The 16,773-nt window shown below is 46.0% G+C and overlaps 1 protein-coding gene across 2 annotated transcripts in view; it reads right to left on the bottom strand.

The window, feature by feature from the left end:
• LOC118367064 (unconventional myosin-Id) overlaps window positions 1-16,773 on the bottom strand; it is a 132,115-nt gene that overhangs the window by 44,760 nt on the left and 70,582 nt on the right. For both annotated transcript variants that reach the window (XM_035750065.2, XM_052490289.1), the window contains exons 12-16: window positions 11,662-11,732; window positions 10,815-10,889; window positions 6,154-6,286; window positions 5,623-5,789; window positions 2,843-3,050 (exon numbers count right to left, since the gene is read on the bottom strand). In XM_035750065.2, the coding sequence (XP_035605958.2) occupies window positions 2,843-3,050; window positions 5,623-5,789; window positions 6,154-6,286; window positions 10,815-10,889; window positions 11,662-11,732 (654 nt within the window). The remainder of the gene's footprint in view (window positions 1-2,842; window positions 3,051-5,622; window positions 5,790-6,153; window positions 6,287-10,814; window positions 10,890-11,661; window positions 11,733-16,773) is intronic.

Genomic DNA, 16,773 nt, shown 5'->3' with positions numbered 1-16,773 from the left:
TCTACCATAAGTAGTAGAACACCATACATGCCGCTGCAATAATGCCTACATCAGACCAATTAGGATCAGGTTACATAGTGCTGAGGCGTATGGATATAGAAGGGGATCAGTTCAGGCCCAGTAGGCAGACAGACAGGCTAACGCTAGCCTAGCCTAGCCTACAGCCTCACTGATAAAAACCTCAGCCGCTCAGATACATGTAATGCTTTCAATAGCGATTGTTGCCCAGTTCCTTATACACAGGGGACTGACTCTCTGTCATCTCAGCTAAAAGAAAAGCCCTGACAGAAACTGATGTGGATGGCTGGGCTTAAATGTATGAAATATTCATTTAAAAAAAAGGGTAGAAGCTCATGAATCATTTATAAAGTCTCTGCATTTGTGTTGGATTGTAGTATTTAATCCCCTTTAGGTTGGTTCAGATTGGGACTAATCGGCCCTTTCTGAGGATAAGGTTCTGACTGCGGGTTGGATGGGGACTTGTGTGCTCAACTGCCCTCACACTAGGGAGTGGGCAGTGGAGCAGATACAGGCCATTGATAGTGGGATGTAGTGCACTCAGTCAGCGGGGAGGGCAGAGTTGATAGCCGTGACGGTGGATTCAGCGGAGCCAGGGTTCTATCCGCTGGCTTGGGAAACAGAGGAGAGCCGGAGTGGAACGACTTAGACGGGGGCTCGGGAGAACTGGGCGGAACCCGAGGAACGACAGAGCGGAAGGTAGCGTGAAATGAGACTGGGAGAGAGTCCCTTTCTCTCTTCCCCCGCCCTCTTCTGGGGATGAGGCTCACGTAACGAGGCTGTAACGAGGGGATGACGGGGTGGTAAGGAGAAAGGTGCATTGTGTACTCCAGAACCAGGCATGGAGAAGGGTACCTCAAACCTAATTGTCAGGTTCTATATATAGGACCTCTCACTTCTTATGTGGAGTGCAGTCACTGACAAGCACTTGTGTTTGTCTGGGGAAGGAGGCTCGTATGGGGGGAGCTTGAGATACTGGCATGGGTTCTGCCACCCCTGGCATGGTGGGGCCCATTGGCATAAGGCACATTGGTGTGCCAGCTGCTGATAAGGGGATTGCGTCGCACAGAGGATGAGCTGAGTGAGCTGAGCAGGGAACAAATAGAGTAAAATAGCAGTCTATTTTGCTTATTTCTGGAGGGTGGTGCATGAGTGTGTGTGTGTACCTGCGTAGGTGTGAGCAATGTCCAGTGACAAAGAACTTCTTATTGTTCTTATTGTCTGGCAGAGCCCCTACACGATTCCTTCCACCCTAAACCTCTCTTTTGTGTGATGTTTGTTTTGGTAGAACGCCGGGAATTCTCTCTGGTGTTTGTACTTGGTTATCAAAGTGACAACATCCTTTGAGGTAGGAAAACAGGAGCACGAGGCGAGCTCGTCTGTTGGGCAGCCCAACCAGGTCCTTGTAGATCAATACAGAGGTCAAACAATCGATCCCAGACTGAAGCCATTTGGCTGGTTTAAGCCTTTGATGTCTGTGGGCAGTTAGATCGCAGCACAGTCCTCTGAGAGAGCTGACTGAATCAAAGTTTTGAACGTGAAGGAATGTACTCCTAGGGATTTGAGTAGCATTAACAGGCTAGGTAAATGTATAGCGGTCAATCTTTATTCTGCCAGAACACCAAACATATAGATGGCTCCCAAAATAGGCGTTCAAATCCCAAACTGGGAAAAGGAAAAACGAAATAGAACAGATAGACAGGCGCTGAGAAATTGACATTTTGGAGCTCTGTACAGAGAAGGCATTACCTTTAGAGATGCTCAGCTAGATTTCACAGCAAATTGACAGCGCAACATCCCCCCCATCTATACAGAAGCATTGTACAGTCCTAGGCTGTCTTAGTGGGTGTGTAGGACACGTGGTATGACACACGCTATCATCACATCAGAGTTGCAACCGTTCTTACCTGAGGAGTACTCTCATGCACCACACAACCACATGGCTTTCTTTACCAACCAATCAACGGAGGAAAGCATATAGAAAATCCAACATCCATGTCCCCAATCCAATCACATAACAGAGAACATTTATGGAGAATTGGCTGTAATAAAGCAATAACGGATTACGCTCCGGTCTGTATCAACGTCATAACAACTGTCAATATGATAAAAGGGCCTCGTACTAAATGGATTTCCCCTACAGCTACAGTACATTAGCTAATGGTTTATATTGATACATGTGGGTATCAGCATCTCAGGAGCTGTGGTGATATATTCCAACTAAGAGAGGGAGTCGCTGATAAAGGTTGAATAGGAGTATAGGGAACATTTCGATTCTGTTTTCACAGTTGGCTTGTTCTTTTAGTGTGCATGAGTTGCTAGCGGCGTCGCAGAAGTCTGCAGTGCGGATGTGTGGACCCCTCTTCTCTCCTCCAGATCATTTACTGAGCTGGGTCGGCGTGGGCAGATGAAACCCAGAGAGGAAGAAAGAGAAAGCCAACGCTATAATAATACAACATTATTTTAGGCTCTGAAAATATCTCGGCGCCTTGCGGCATATCAAGTGCTGAGTCGTTCCAGTCTCGGGAGTTTGTTACTCACATGAGAAGGAAGGAGAGTGAATTTAAATGAGGACACAAGAGAACGAGGTCACTGGATTTTAGGTAGCTTTGACCAACAATCAGGCTCCCTGACAATGTGATATTGAATATTAAAGTGTCCGCTATTGAATTTGTAGCGTATTTTTGTCTTAAAACGTATTTGTATTCATTTATTATAATAAATGTACCTGTAGAGGTAACACCTATACAATGTTTGCACTCGACCTAGGGCCGTTGCGATGGAGACCAGGCCAAAGGTCAAATGTGACGAGATTGACACTGACCTTCTGAAGGAAGAGAACGATTCTCCCAACCATTTCGGTCCTCTGCTCCTCCAGGCAGAAGAGGGTGCGTGGCGTGCGGATGAACACCTTCGTCTTGCCGTACGCCACGTCCTGCTCGAAGCCGCAGCCCTGCAACAGCTTCTTTACCGCCTCTTTTTCCGATGGGAGGTCGTGATTGGGCCACGTGAACTCCGAGATCATCTTGTACCTGAAGGGGTGGAATGGAGGCCGAGGGGAAAATACTTAAGCACGATCGCAAACCAGAGTGGTTCTGATTGCTCAGTGGTCAGAGCACGGGGTGTACAAATTCCCATTTATTGGTTTAATTCCTGCACGGGTCATAAACACGGTATACAGTGTGTTAAATGTATGTCAAAAGCATCAGCTGAATGACTAGGACTTAAATTCCTAATGGTGATGGCTTCTTTTATGAAACCTGAACAACAGAAAAACTGCCCAGCAAAATACAGAATGATTTGTAACTACTACAGGACACTGTGATAAGATATTATTTGACTGCCAAGAGAGGTCAGCAGGCCTGACAAAAAAAATCCTACATTATTTATTTCACTGGCATTTTACTGCTAAGGTATGATGTAATACCAAATTATAGCAAATTCCAGTGAATGAAATGAGTGAGTGGGATAGTTAGAGGAGAAGTGTGCAAAATAATCACTGTTAACTATCACAGCTATTACCTAATCTATACTGAAAAAAAGTATCAACTCAACATGTAAAGTGTTGATCCCATGTTTCATGAGCTGAAATAAAAGATCTCAGAAATGTTCCAAACGCACAAAAAAAAGCTAATTTCTCTCAAATTGTGTGTACAAATTTGTTGACATCCCTGTTAGTGAGTATTTCTCCTTTGCCAAGATAATCCATCCACCTGACAGGTGAAGAAGCTGATTAAACAGCATGATCATTACACAGGTGCACCTTGAGGCCACAAAAAATGTGCAGTTTTGTCACAGAACACAATGCCACATATGTCTCAAGTTGAGGGAGTGTGCAATTGGCATGCTGACTGCGGGAATGTCCACCATAGCTGAAGCCAGAGAAATGAATGTACATTTCTCTACCATAAGTACGCCCAACCGGCCTCACAACCGCAGACCACTTGTAACTACGCCAGCCCAGGACCTCCACATCAGGTTTCTTCACCTGCGGGATCATCTGAGACCAGCCACCCGGACAGCTGATCAAACTGAGTATTTCTGTCTGGAATAAAGCCGTTTTGTGAGGAAAAACTACTTCTGATTGGCTGGGCCTTGCTCCTAAATGGGTGAGGCCCTCCCAGGCCTCATGGCTGCACCCCTGCCCAGTCATTTGAAATACATAGATTAGGGCCTAATTCATTTATTTGAATTGACTTATTTCCTTATATGAACTGTAACTCAGTAAAATCGTTGAAATTGTTTCATGCTGCATTTATATTTTTGTTTAGTATAATTTGACCGAGGAAGGGCAGGGGAGTGGGAGATCGAGACAGCTGTGAATGAATTAGGGAAAGGGATTAACAGTTAAGAGAGTGTGTGTGTGTTTGTGTGTGTGTTTGTGTTTTCATCATTTGGAGCTTGTGTGTGACAGTGCAGTTTGGACCAATTCCTAATTAAACATTTGGTCAGTCTTGACTGCCAAGAGTCCAAAATAAATCCTAGAAAAATCCTCATTTTGCACACAATATAAACCTGTTTCTGTTTCCTAGATAACACACTTTTAGAGAAAAGTGTCCGAATTTATTATGCAACATCTCATCTGATGTAAGAGACTTGTAAGAGACTTGCTGCCACCTCAGTGACATCACTGCTGTCGCTTAGCGCCCGATCTAGCTCTGGAACAGAGACGCAAGGTGATGTGGTCCTTCTGTAGCTCAGTTGGTAGAGCATGGCGCTTGTAACGCCAGGGTAGTGGGTTCGATCCCCGGGACCACCCATACGTAGAATGTATGCACACATGACTGTAAGTCGCTTTGGATAAAAGCGTCTGCTAAATGGCATATATATGATGCAAAGCCCATCCTCCTTTCTCCTCTGCACAGATCTCTATGACCTAGTCCAGTACTGACTGGATTCTGCTTGATCAAACTCAAGCCCAGGCCTGGTTAATTCACGAGTTGGTGTTAGTAGGAGAACTGTCGTACACAAAATAATATCATAGTATCATGGTAGAGAAACATGGTTGGGAATGTTCAGTCTATACTGGTGAATGGATTGAAAACAGAGGCAAGAAGAAGGGAGGGTCACAGAGATTTTTTTCCCACTGAATGCGTCGACTGAATTCGATGAAAAGGAAATTCATTAAATAAATCCACTCTGTTACAAGGCTGTTCCTAGTCAAGGGCACAGGAACATTGTGTTGGTGGGGAAGTATCAAATCAATTGTCTGGGACATTGGCTAAACAACACCTTAATATCGGACTGCAGGAAGTAACAAGATAAGGATGAGGTAGGTAGGGAGGATGACGTTGCCCCTAGCCAATGATCTTATGCAGGGGTGGGCATCTTGTTCAGGCTCTTGTTCCAGCCCAGTTATAACACGGATGTAAGAACATCTTGCAATGAAATCACACATATTATCATGTATTTATTAGCACTATGAAAATGTTGCTCTCACAGTAAAACTGCTGATCTAGGATCAGGATCACAACTTTTAGATCATAATGAATAAGATTATATGGACAGGAGAGACTTGATCGTAAAATCAGTACAACTCTGAGAAGCTTTTTGAATACAGCCCTGATTCTACTTCTACCCGGGAGATGGGGTGGAAGCTCATACCTCTGGAGGAAGCGGGGGTACTCCTGGCGGTTGGCGAATCCGGCGCGGCGCACACGGACGTTCTCCAGTAGGCCTAGGTACTCGACCTGGTGGCGACAACGCTCGTGCTCGAACAGCAGGGGCGACTTGACGTCGTTGGGCTTGATGCAGCGCACGTAGTACGGCTCCTACACACACACGCCACAGTAAGGTAACACATCATTGGCTACTATGGGGTTCGTCAGAAAGTGGCACTGAACACTGACAACAAGTCAATAGTCTGACATGGCTTTACCCACTGGTCTCCTATCTATTATCTACACTGTTGTGGAAGAACGGGAAACGGGAAAGCTCATTTGTGTAGGATAGCCAACATGTTTTTTCACCTATCCTGTGAGTTCACATTTGTGTAATTTTGGAGGAGAGGAGCTGAGGAAAGAAAACCACTTTAGACGTTGAAATACACACACACCAGCCAAGTCAGTAGTACAAACAAAAATTGGAAGTTGTTGGCCAATGAAATAGTTGCCCGGCGGTGGCCGCGCCCCTCACCTTGCAAGCCAGGTTCTCCACCAATGCGATCATGGAGTTCTTAAAGAGGGTAGCGGCCGTTAGGGGTCGTTTGGTGACCTCAGTGATCTTCAGCTTGCCCTCCGGCCACATCACTTTCAGCACTGGGTTGGAGCTACGGAGAGAGAGAGGAACAGAGATTCAGCTTCAGAGATTCAGAACAGAGATTCAGCTAACCACGGTTTGTGGTCATCAGCTATCCTTTAGCTCGAAAAGCTATCGGCAGTTTTGTACAACGCGACTCAGACCAGAACATACCGGACCTTTTTTTCTCTCCATATCCCCGAATTTCTACCACAAGCTCTGGACATTTACATCTGGATATCGCAGCTAGCTAGCTGCTATCCGTGTGACTATTGGCTTACGTCGATCCTGGAGCAAACATCAATTATTCCGGAGCCAGCTGAAGAGTTCCATCACCCACTCCTGGGCTACAATCACCTATCCGGACCTGTTTTACTGCCGATGCGGAGCCCCACCGGGCCTTCACGACTGGACTACCGACATTATCTGCCCGAGGGAGTTATCCAACTGGCCCCTCTGTCGCAAAGTTACCTGAACGCCCATCTGCGGCCCGCTAATCGTTAGCTGTCTTATCGGCTGCTATCTGAATAGGCCTATCGGACAGTTTATCTTGGGTCACAATAACTATATCTATTTTGCCAATTGGATTGATCCCCTCTACTACACGGTACCCCACTAATGTACTGACGGAAACGCACGAGGTGGCTAAAAACAGACCTCCCTCCTATGCCAGCTTGCTACCGTTGGCCCGGCTAGCTGTCTGAATCGCCGTTACCCCAACCAACCTCACTTCTCACTGGACCCTTATGATGACTCGACTAAGCATGCCTCTCCTTAATGTCAATATGCCTAGTCCATTGCTGTTCTGGTTAGTGTTTATTGGCTTATTTCACTGTAGAGCCTCTAGCCCTGCTCATTATACCTTATCCAACCTTTCAGTTGCACCACCCACACATGCGATGACATCACTTGGTTTCAATGATGTTTCCATATCTCTCAATACCTAGGTTTACCTCCACTGTATTCACATCCTACCATACCTTTGTCTGTACATTATACCTTGAAGCTATTTTATGGCCCCCAGAAGTCTCCTTTTACTCTCTGTTCCGGATGTTCTAGACGACCAATTCTCATAGCGTTTAGCCGTACCCTTATCCTACTCCTCCTCTGGTGATGGAGAGGGGAATCCAGGCCCTGCAGTGCCTAGCTCCACTCCTATTCCCCAGGGGCTCTCTTTTGATGACTTCTGTAATAGTAATAGCCTTGGTTTCATGCATGTCAACATAAGTTTTTTTTATTCACTGCTTTAGCACACTCTGCCAACCCGGATGTTCTAGCCGTGTCTGAATCCTGGCTTAGAAAGACCACCAAAAATTCTGAAATCTCCATCCCTTACTACAACATTTTCAGACAAGATAGAACGGCCAAAGGGGGCAGTTTTGCAATCTACTGCAAAGATAGCCTGCAGAGTTCTGTCCTACTATCCAGGTCTGTACCCAAACAATTTGAACTTCTACTCTTAAAAATCCACCTCTCTAAAAACAAGTCCCTCACCGTTGCCGCCTGCTATAGACCACCCTCTGCCCCCAGCTGTGCTCTGGACACCATATGTGAACTGATTGGCCACCAGCTATCTTCAGATCTCGTGCTGCTAGGTGACCTAAACTGGGACATGCTTAACACCCCAGCCATGTTACAATCTAAGCTTGATGCCCTCAATCTCACACAAATTATCAATGAACCTACCAGGTACCACCCCAAAGTCACCCTCATAGATATCATCCTAACCAACCTGCCCTCTAAATACACGTCTGCTGTTTTCAACCAAGATCTCAGTGATCACTGCCTCATTGCCTGCATCTGTAATGGGTCAGCGGTCAAACGACCTCCATTCATCACTATCAAACGCTCCCTGAAACACTTCAGCGAGCAGGCCTTTCTAATTGACCTGGCCGGGGTATGCTGGAAGGATATTGATCTCATCCTGTCAGTAGAGGATGTCTGGTAATTTTTTTTAAATGCCTTCCTCAACATCTTAAATAAGCAGACCCCATTCAAGAAATGTAGAACCAGGAACAGATATAGACCTTGGTTCTCTCCAGACCTCACTGCCCTTAACCAACACAAAAACATCCTATGGCGTTCTGCATTAGCATCGAACAGCCCCCGTGATATGCAGCTTTTCAGGGAAACTAGAAATCAATATACACAGGCAGTTAGAAAAGCCAAGGCTAGCTTTTTCAAGTATAAATTTGCTTCCTGCAACACAACCTCCAAAAAGTTCTGGGACACTGTAAAGTCCATGGAGAATAAGAACACCTCCTCCCAGCTGCCCACAGCACTGAGGATAGGAAACACTGTCACCACTGATAAATCCACTATAATTGAGAATTTCAAGAAGCATTTTTCTACGGCTGGCCATGCTTTCCACCTGGCTTCCCCTACCCCGGTCAACAGCACTGCACCCCCACAACAACTTACCCAAGCTTTCCCCATTTCTCCGTCTCCCAAATCTAGTCAGCTGATGTTTTGAAAGAGCTGAAAAATCTGGACCCCTACAAATCAGCCGGGCTAGACAATCTGGACCCTTTCTTTCTAAAATTATCTGCCAAAATTGTTGCAACCCCTATTACTAGCTTGTTCAACCTCTCTTTTATGTCATCTGAGATTCTCAAAGATTGGAAAGCAGCTGCGGTCATCCCCCTCTTCAACGGGGACACACACTCTTGACCCAAACTGCTACAGACCTATTTCTATCCTACCCTGCCTTTCTAAGGTCTTCGAAAGCCAAGTCAACAAACAGATTACTGACCATTTTGAATCCCACCATACCTTCTCCGCTATGCAATCTGGTTTCAGAGCTTGTCATGGGTGCACCTCAGCCACGCACAAGGTCCTAAACGATATCTTAACAGACATCGATAAGAAACAATACTGTGCAGCCGTATTCATTGACCTGGCCAAGGCTTTCAACTCTGTCAATCACCACATCCTCATCGGCAGACTCGATAGCCTTGGTTTCTCAAATGATTGCCTCGCCTGGTTCACCAACTACCTCTCTGATAGAGTTCAGTGTGTCAAATCGGAGGGCCTGTTGTCCGGGCCTCTGGCAGTCTCTATGGGGGCGCCACAGGGTTCAATTCTTGGACCAACTCTCTTCTCTGTATACAGCAATGATGTCGCTCTTGCTGCTGGTGAGTCTCTGATCCCCCTCTACGCAGACGACACCATTCTGTATACTTCTGGCCCTTCTTTGGACACTGTGTTAACAACCCTCCAGACGAGCTTCAATGCCATACAACTCTCCTTCCGTGGCCTCCAATTGCTCTTAAATACAAGTAAAACTAAATGCATGCTCTTCAACCGATCGCTGCCTGCACCTGCCCGCCCGTCGAACATCACTACTCTGGACGGTTCTGACTTAGAATAGGTGGACAACTACAAATACCTAGGTGTCTGGTTAGACTGTAAACTCTCCTTCCAGACTCACATCAAACATCTCCAATCCAAAGTTAAATCTAGAATTGGCTTCCTATTTCGCAACAAAGCATCCTTCACTCATGCTGCCAAACATACCCTTGTAAAACTGACCCTCCTACCGATCCTCGACTTCGGCGATGTCATTTACAAAATAGCCTCCAATACCCTACTCAAAAAATTGGATGCAGTCTATCACAGTGCAATCCGTTTTGTCACCAAAGTCCCATATACTACCCACCACTGCGACCTGTACGCTCTCGTTGGCTGGCCCTCGCTTCATACTCATCGCTAAACTCACTGGCTCCAGGTCATCTACAAGACCCTGCTTGGTAAAGTCCCCCCTTATCTCAGCTCCCTGGTCACCATAGCAGCACCCACCTGTAGCACGCGCTCCAGCAGATATATCTCTCTGGTCACCCCCAAAACCAATTCTTCCTTTGGCCGCCTCTCCTTCCAGTTCTCTGCTGCCAATGACTGGAAAGAACTACAAAAATCTCTGAAACTGGAAACACTAATCTCCCTCACTAGCTTTAAGCACCAGCTGTCAGAGCAGCTCACAGATTGCTGCACCTGTACATAGCCCATCTATAATTTAGCCCAAACAACTACCTCTCCCCCTACTGCATTTATTTATTTATTTATTTTGCTCCTTTGCACCACATTATTTCTATCTCTACTTTGCACATTATTCCACTGCAAATTTACCATTCCAGTGTTTTACTTGCTATATTGTATTTACTTTGCCACCATGGCCTTTGTTTTGCCTTTACCTCCCTTATCTCACCTCATTTGTTCACATTGTATATAGACTTATTTTTCTACTGTATTATTGACTGTATGTTTGTTTTACTCCATGTGTAACTCTGTGTTGTTGTATGTGCCGAACTGCTTTGCTTTATCTTGGCCAGGTCGCAATTGTAAATGAGAACTTGTTCTCAACTTGCCTTCCTGGTTAAATAAAGGTGAAATAAAATAAATCAATTAAAAGATAGAGGACGAGAGGAAAAGAGACAGGAGAAGATTGTTTATCAGTTCATCATTGTAGGTGCTGTTGTTCTGTTAATTGAAGGCTACTGCGGTGTCATGTGAGGGGAATAGGAGGAGAGGAGAGGGGAAAGCAGGTGTGTGTTGAGTCTCACCTGTTGTACAGTAGCCTTTTGAAGTCCTGGAAGAGAGTGTCCTTGTTCTTGTCGATGAAGCCAACCACCGAGTACCTGTGCAAATACAAAAGTGCACACACACACACACACACACATACACACACACAAACCTCTTGATCATCTTTTCTGACACTAAGACCGTCTTAAAACTTGCATCACCGAAGACGGTGCTTACAAATGACAACAGCGTCTCCTAAACCCTACTCAGAAACGATTAAAATGGATGAATCCCAGAAGAATTAGAGAACAAATCCTCTGTTTCCAGTCTGAGACAGTGGAAGAGTAGGAGCCATCTGTGTTACTCAGTAAGACCCAGGGGAAACTGGCCCATTACACCCCTTACTCTACAGTATCAGCCTGCATCTCAAATAGCACCCTATTCCCTATATAGTGCACTCCTTTTGGCCAGAACCCATTGACCAGAGACCTACAGTATGGTCCCTGGTCAAAGGTAGTGCACTATCTAGGGAATAGGGTGCCATTTGGGATGCAGAGAGTCTGAAGTTTGAGTGCTCCCTGAACCAATTAGGCTACACTGCAGGAGGCAGAGTACATGGTTATTATAATGGTCTCATCTTTAAAGCCATATAATATGTTAACTATGGGGAGTTAGCTAGAGCTGCTGGGCTGGACAGGCAAACAGGCACTGAGGATGGTTGGCACACTGTAGCATACAAAACTTGTGATTTGGTTGATAGTGTTGGATGATCTCACGCTGTTGTACTGATTAGGGTATTAAGAGAACACAGTGAACTCCCTACTGCCGCCACAGTGACTTTTAGCCGAGAGTGGTTCCATACAGTACACCACCGCAGTGGTTACTTACACCACATTCCCTGCATAGTGCCGGACACGGAAATCTCTGTCAAACTCCAAACTCTTGTCTGTCGGGGAGAGCTGAGGATGGAGAGAGATAAATAAAGAGAGAGAGACAGAGAAAGAGAGAGAGGGAGAAAGAAAGAGAAATTGAGTAACACAACCCGGGGGAAGTGGGGACATGTAACCTAATATCTCCCGTGCAGAGGAGCTAAAAAGAAGGGGCAATATACTCTGTAATATCAAGGATACCTGTTTTCATATGTGCTATGCTCAGTTTTTCCTTACGGGAAAGTTGCTTCCCCAGATATAACATAGTGTGCACCATTAGAGAGCGACAGAAGCAACATCCCCAGATGAGAGAGAGAGGAAATCTGTGCACATGAAATATGAATGAGCTGTGTGTGGTGCCGCAGGAACTCATGTGGATGGCTGTATGTAGGCCAGTGGTGCTATAGGAACTCATGTGGATGGCTGTATGTAGGCCAGTGGTGCTATAGGAACTCATGTGGATGGCTGTATGTAGGTGGTGCAGGAACTCATGTGGATGGCTGCTGCTATAGGAACTCATGTGGATGGCTGTATGTAGTCCAGTGGTGCTACAGGAACTCATGTGGATGGCTGTATGTAGGCCAGTGGTGCTGCAGGAACTCATGTGGATGGCTGTATGTAGGCCAGTGGTGCTGCAGGAACTCATGTGGATGGCTGGATGTAGGCCAGTGGTGCTACAGGAACTCATGTGGATGGCTGTATGTAGGCCAGTGGTGCTATAGGAACTCATGTGGATGGCTGTATGTAGGCCAGTGGTGCTGCAGGAACTCATGTGGATGGCTGTATGTAGGCCAGTGGTGCTACAGGAACTCATGTGGATGGCTGTATGTAGGCCAGTGGTGCTATAGGAACTCATGTGGATGGCTGTATGTAGGCCAGTGGTGCTACAGGAACTCATGTGGATGGCTGTATGTAGGCCAGTGGTGCTGCAGGAACTCATGTGGATGGCTGTATGTAGGCCAGTGGTGCTGCAGGAACTCATGTGGATGGCTGTATGTAGGCCAGTGGTGCTACAGGAACTCATGTGGATGGCTGTATGTAGGCCAGTGGTGCTATAGGAACTCATGTGGATGGCTGTATGTAGGCCAGTGGTGCTGCAGGAACTCATGTGGATGGCTGTATGTAGGCCAGTGGTGCTACAGGAACTCATGTGGATGGCTGTATGTAGGCCAGTGGTGCTATAGGAACTCATGTGGATGGCTGTATGTAGGCCAGTGGTGCTGCAGGAACTCATGTGGATGGCTGTATGTAGGCCAGTGGTGCTATAGGAACTCATGTGGATGGCTGTATGTAGGCCAGTGGTGCTATAGGAACTCATGTGGATGGCTGTATGTAGGCCAGTGGTGCTACAGGAACTCATGTGGATGGCTGTATGTAGGCCAGTGGTGCTATAGGAACTCATGTGGATGGCTGTATGTAGGCCAGTGGTGCTGCAGGAACTCATGTGGATGGCTGTATGTAGGCCAGTGGTGCTACAGGAACTCATGTGGATGGCTGTATGTAGGCCAGTGGTGCTATAGGAACTCATGTGGATGGCTGTATGTAGGCCAGTGGTGCTACAGGAACTCATGTGGATGGCTGTATGTAGGCCAGTGGTGCTACAGGAACTCATGTGGATGGCTGTATGTAGGCCAGTGGTGCTACAGGAACTCATGTGGATGGCTGTATGTAGGCCAGTGGTGCTACAGGAACTCATGTGGATGGCTGTATGTAGGCCAGTGGTGCTACAGGAACTCATGTGGATGGCTGTATGTAGGCCAGTGGTGCTACAGGAACTCATGTGGATGGCTGTATGTAGGCCAGTGGTGCTACAGGAACTCATGTGGATGGCTGTATGTAGGCCAGTGGTGCTACAGGAACTCATGTGGATGGCTGTATGTAGGCCAGTGGTGCTACAGGAACTCATGTGGATGGCTGTATGTAGGCCAGTGGTGCTACAGGAACTCATGTGGATGGCTGTATGTAGGCCAGTGGTGCTACAGGAACTCATGTGGATGGCTGTATGTAGGCCAGTGGTGCTACAGGAACTCATGTGGATGGCTGTATGTAGGCCAGTGGTGCTACAGGAACTCATGTGGATGGCTGTATGTAGGCCAGTGGTGCTACAGGAACTCATGTGGATGGCTGTATGTAGGCCAGTGGTGCTACAGGAACTCATGTGGATGGCTGTATGTAGGCCAGTGGTGCTACAGGAACTCATGTGGATGGCTGTATGTAGGCCAGTGGTGCCGCAGGAACTCATGTGGATGGCTGTTTGTAGGCCAGTGGTGCTACAGGAACTCATGTGGATGGCTGTTTGTAGGCCAGTGGTGCTACAGGAACTCATGTGGATGGCTGTATGTAGGCCAGTGGTGCTACAGGAACTCATGTGGATGGCTGGATGTAGGCCAGTGGTGCTACAGGAACTCATGTGGATGGCTGTATGAAGGCCAGTGGTGCTACAGGAACTCATGTGGATGGCTGTATGTAGGCCAGTGGTGCCGCAGGAACTCATGTGGATGGCTGTATGTAGGCCAGTGGTGCTACAGGAACTCATGTGGATGGCTGTATGTAGGCCAGTGGTGCCGCAGGAACTCATGTGGATGGCTGTTTGTAGGCCAGTGGTGCTACAGGAACTCATGTGGATGGCTGTTTGTAGGCTAGTGGTGGAGTGCAGTGAGGAGAGAAACGTAGCGTGACAGGAAAGGCAGAGAGGTCTGCCGCAGTCCTCTGCAAACTCTGTAATGAGCCTGTGTGTGTATGTGTGTGTATGTGTGTGCGTACCTGTTTGTGTGTGTCTATATATACAGTGCCTTGCGAAAGTATTCGGCCCCCTTGAACTTTGCGACCTTTTGCCACATTTCAGGCTTCAAACATAAAGATATAAAACTGTATTTTTTTGTGAAGAATCAACAACAAGTGGGACACAATCATGAAGTGGAATGACATTTATTGGATATTTCAAACTTTTTTAACAAATCAAAAACTGAAAAATTGGGCGTGCAAAATTATTCAGCCCCCTGAAGTTAATACTTTGTAGCGCCACCTTTTGCTGCGATTATAGCTGTAAGTCGCTTGGGGTATGTCTCTATCAGTTTTGCACATCGAGAGACTTACATTTTTCCCATTCCTCCTTGCAAAACAGCTCGAGCTCAGTGAGGTTGGATGGAGAGCATTTGTGAACAGCAGTTTTCACAGATTCTCGATTGGATTCAGGTCTGGACTTTGACTTGGCCATTCTAACACCTGGATATGTTTATTTTTGAACCATTCCATTGTAGATTTTGCTTTATGTTTTGGATCATTGTCTTGTTGGAAGACAAATCTCCGTCCCAGTCTCAGGTCTTTTGCAGACTCCATCAGGTTTTCTTCCAGAATGGTCCTGTATTTGGCTCCATCCATCTTCCCATCAATTTTAACCATCTTCCCTGTCCCTGCTGAAGAAAAGCAGGCCCAAACCATGATGCTGCCACCACCATGTTTGACAGTGGGGATGGTGTGTTCAGGGTGATGAGCTGTGTTGCTTTTACGCCAAACATAACGTTTTGCATTGTTGCCAAAAAGTTCAATTTTGGTTTCATCTGACCAGAGCATCTTCTTCCACATGTTTGGTGTGTCTCCCAGGTGGCTTGTGGCAAACTTTAAACAACACTTTTTATGGATATCTTTAAGAAATGGCTTTCTTCTTGCCACTCTTCCATAAAGGCCAGATTTGTGCAATATACGACTGATTGTTTTCCTATGGACAGAGTCTCCCACCTCAGCTGTAGATCTCTGCAGTTCATCCAGAGTGATCATGGGCCTCTTGGCTGCATCTCTGATCAGTCTTCTCCTTGTATGAGCTGAAAGTTTAGAGGGACGGCCAGGTCTTGGTAGATTTGCAGTGGTCTGATACTCCTTCCATTTCAATATTATCGCTTGCACAGTGCTCCTTGGGATGTTTAAAGCTTGGGAAATCTTTTTGTATCCAAATCCGGCTTTAATCTTCTTCACAACAGTATCTCGGACCTGCCTGGTGTGTTCCTTGTTCTTCATGATGCTCTCTGCGCTTTTAACGGACCTCTGAGACGATCACAGTGCAGGTGCATTTATACGGAGACTTGATTACACACAGGTGGATTGTATTTATCTTCATTAGTCATTTAGGTCAACATTGGATCATTCAGAGATCCTCACTGAACTTCTGGAGAGAGTTTGCTGCACTGAAAGTAAAGGGGCTGAATAATTTTGCACGCCCAATTTTTCAGTTTTTGATTTGTTAAAAAGGTTTGAAATATCCAATAAATGTCGTTCCACTTCATGATTGTGTCCCACTTGCTGTTGATTCTTCACAAAAAAATACAGTTTTATATCTTTATGTTTGAAGCCTGAAATGTGGCAAAAGGTCGCAAAGTTCAAGGGGGCCGAATACTTTCGCAAGGCACTGTACATCCATCCATCCATGTCTGCACATCTGTGTGTTAATGTGTGTGACTGCGTCAGTGGTATATTGGTGTGCTACTGTAGAGCAGCTAGTGTGTCTGGTGACAGGGAGAGGACGCCCTAGGCAGCCCTGTGGCATGGTGGAAGTAGCATTATACCGTGGGTTTCATAAGTATTCACCCCCCTTGGATTTCTTCACATATGTATTGTGTTACAAAGTGGGATTAAAATGTATTTAATTGTCATTTTTTATCAACGATCTACACAAAATACTCTGATATTTTTTGTATTTGTTGTATTGAAAAATAAAACACTAATATATCTTGAATAGATAAGTGTTTAACACCCTGAGTCAATACATATTAGGAACAGCTTTGGCAGCAATTAAAAGCTGGGAGTCTTCTTGGGTGAGTCTCTAAGATTTGCACACCTGGATTGTGAAATATTTTCCATTATTATTATTTTCAAAAGTCTTCAAGCTCTGTCAAAGTGAAAGTGATCATAGCCAAACAGCCATTTTCAAGTCTTGCCATAGATTTTCAAGCAGATTGAATTCAAAACGGTAACTTGGCCACTCAGGAACATTCACTGTCTTCTTAGTAATCAACTAGTGTAGATTTGGCTTTTTGTTGGAGGTTATTGTCCTGCTGAAAGGTGAATTCCTCTCCCT

This window comes from Oncorhynchus keta, chromosome 3 (genome assembly GCF_023373465.1).
Source record: "Oncorhynchus keta strain PuntledgeMale-10-30-2019 chromosome 3, Oket_V2, whole genome shotgun sequence".
Taxonomy (NCBI): Eukaryota; Metazoa; Chordata; class Actinopteri; order Salmoniformes; family Salmonidae; genus Oncorhynchus; species Oncorhynchus keta.
Note: the sequence above shows the minus strand (reverse complement) of the source record. Positions and strands in the feature narration are given on the sequence as shown.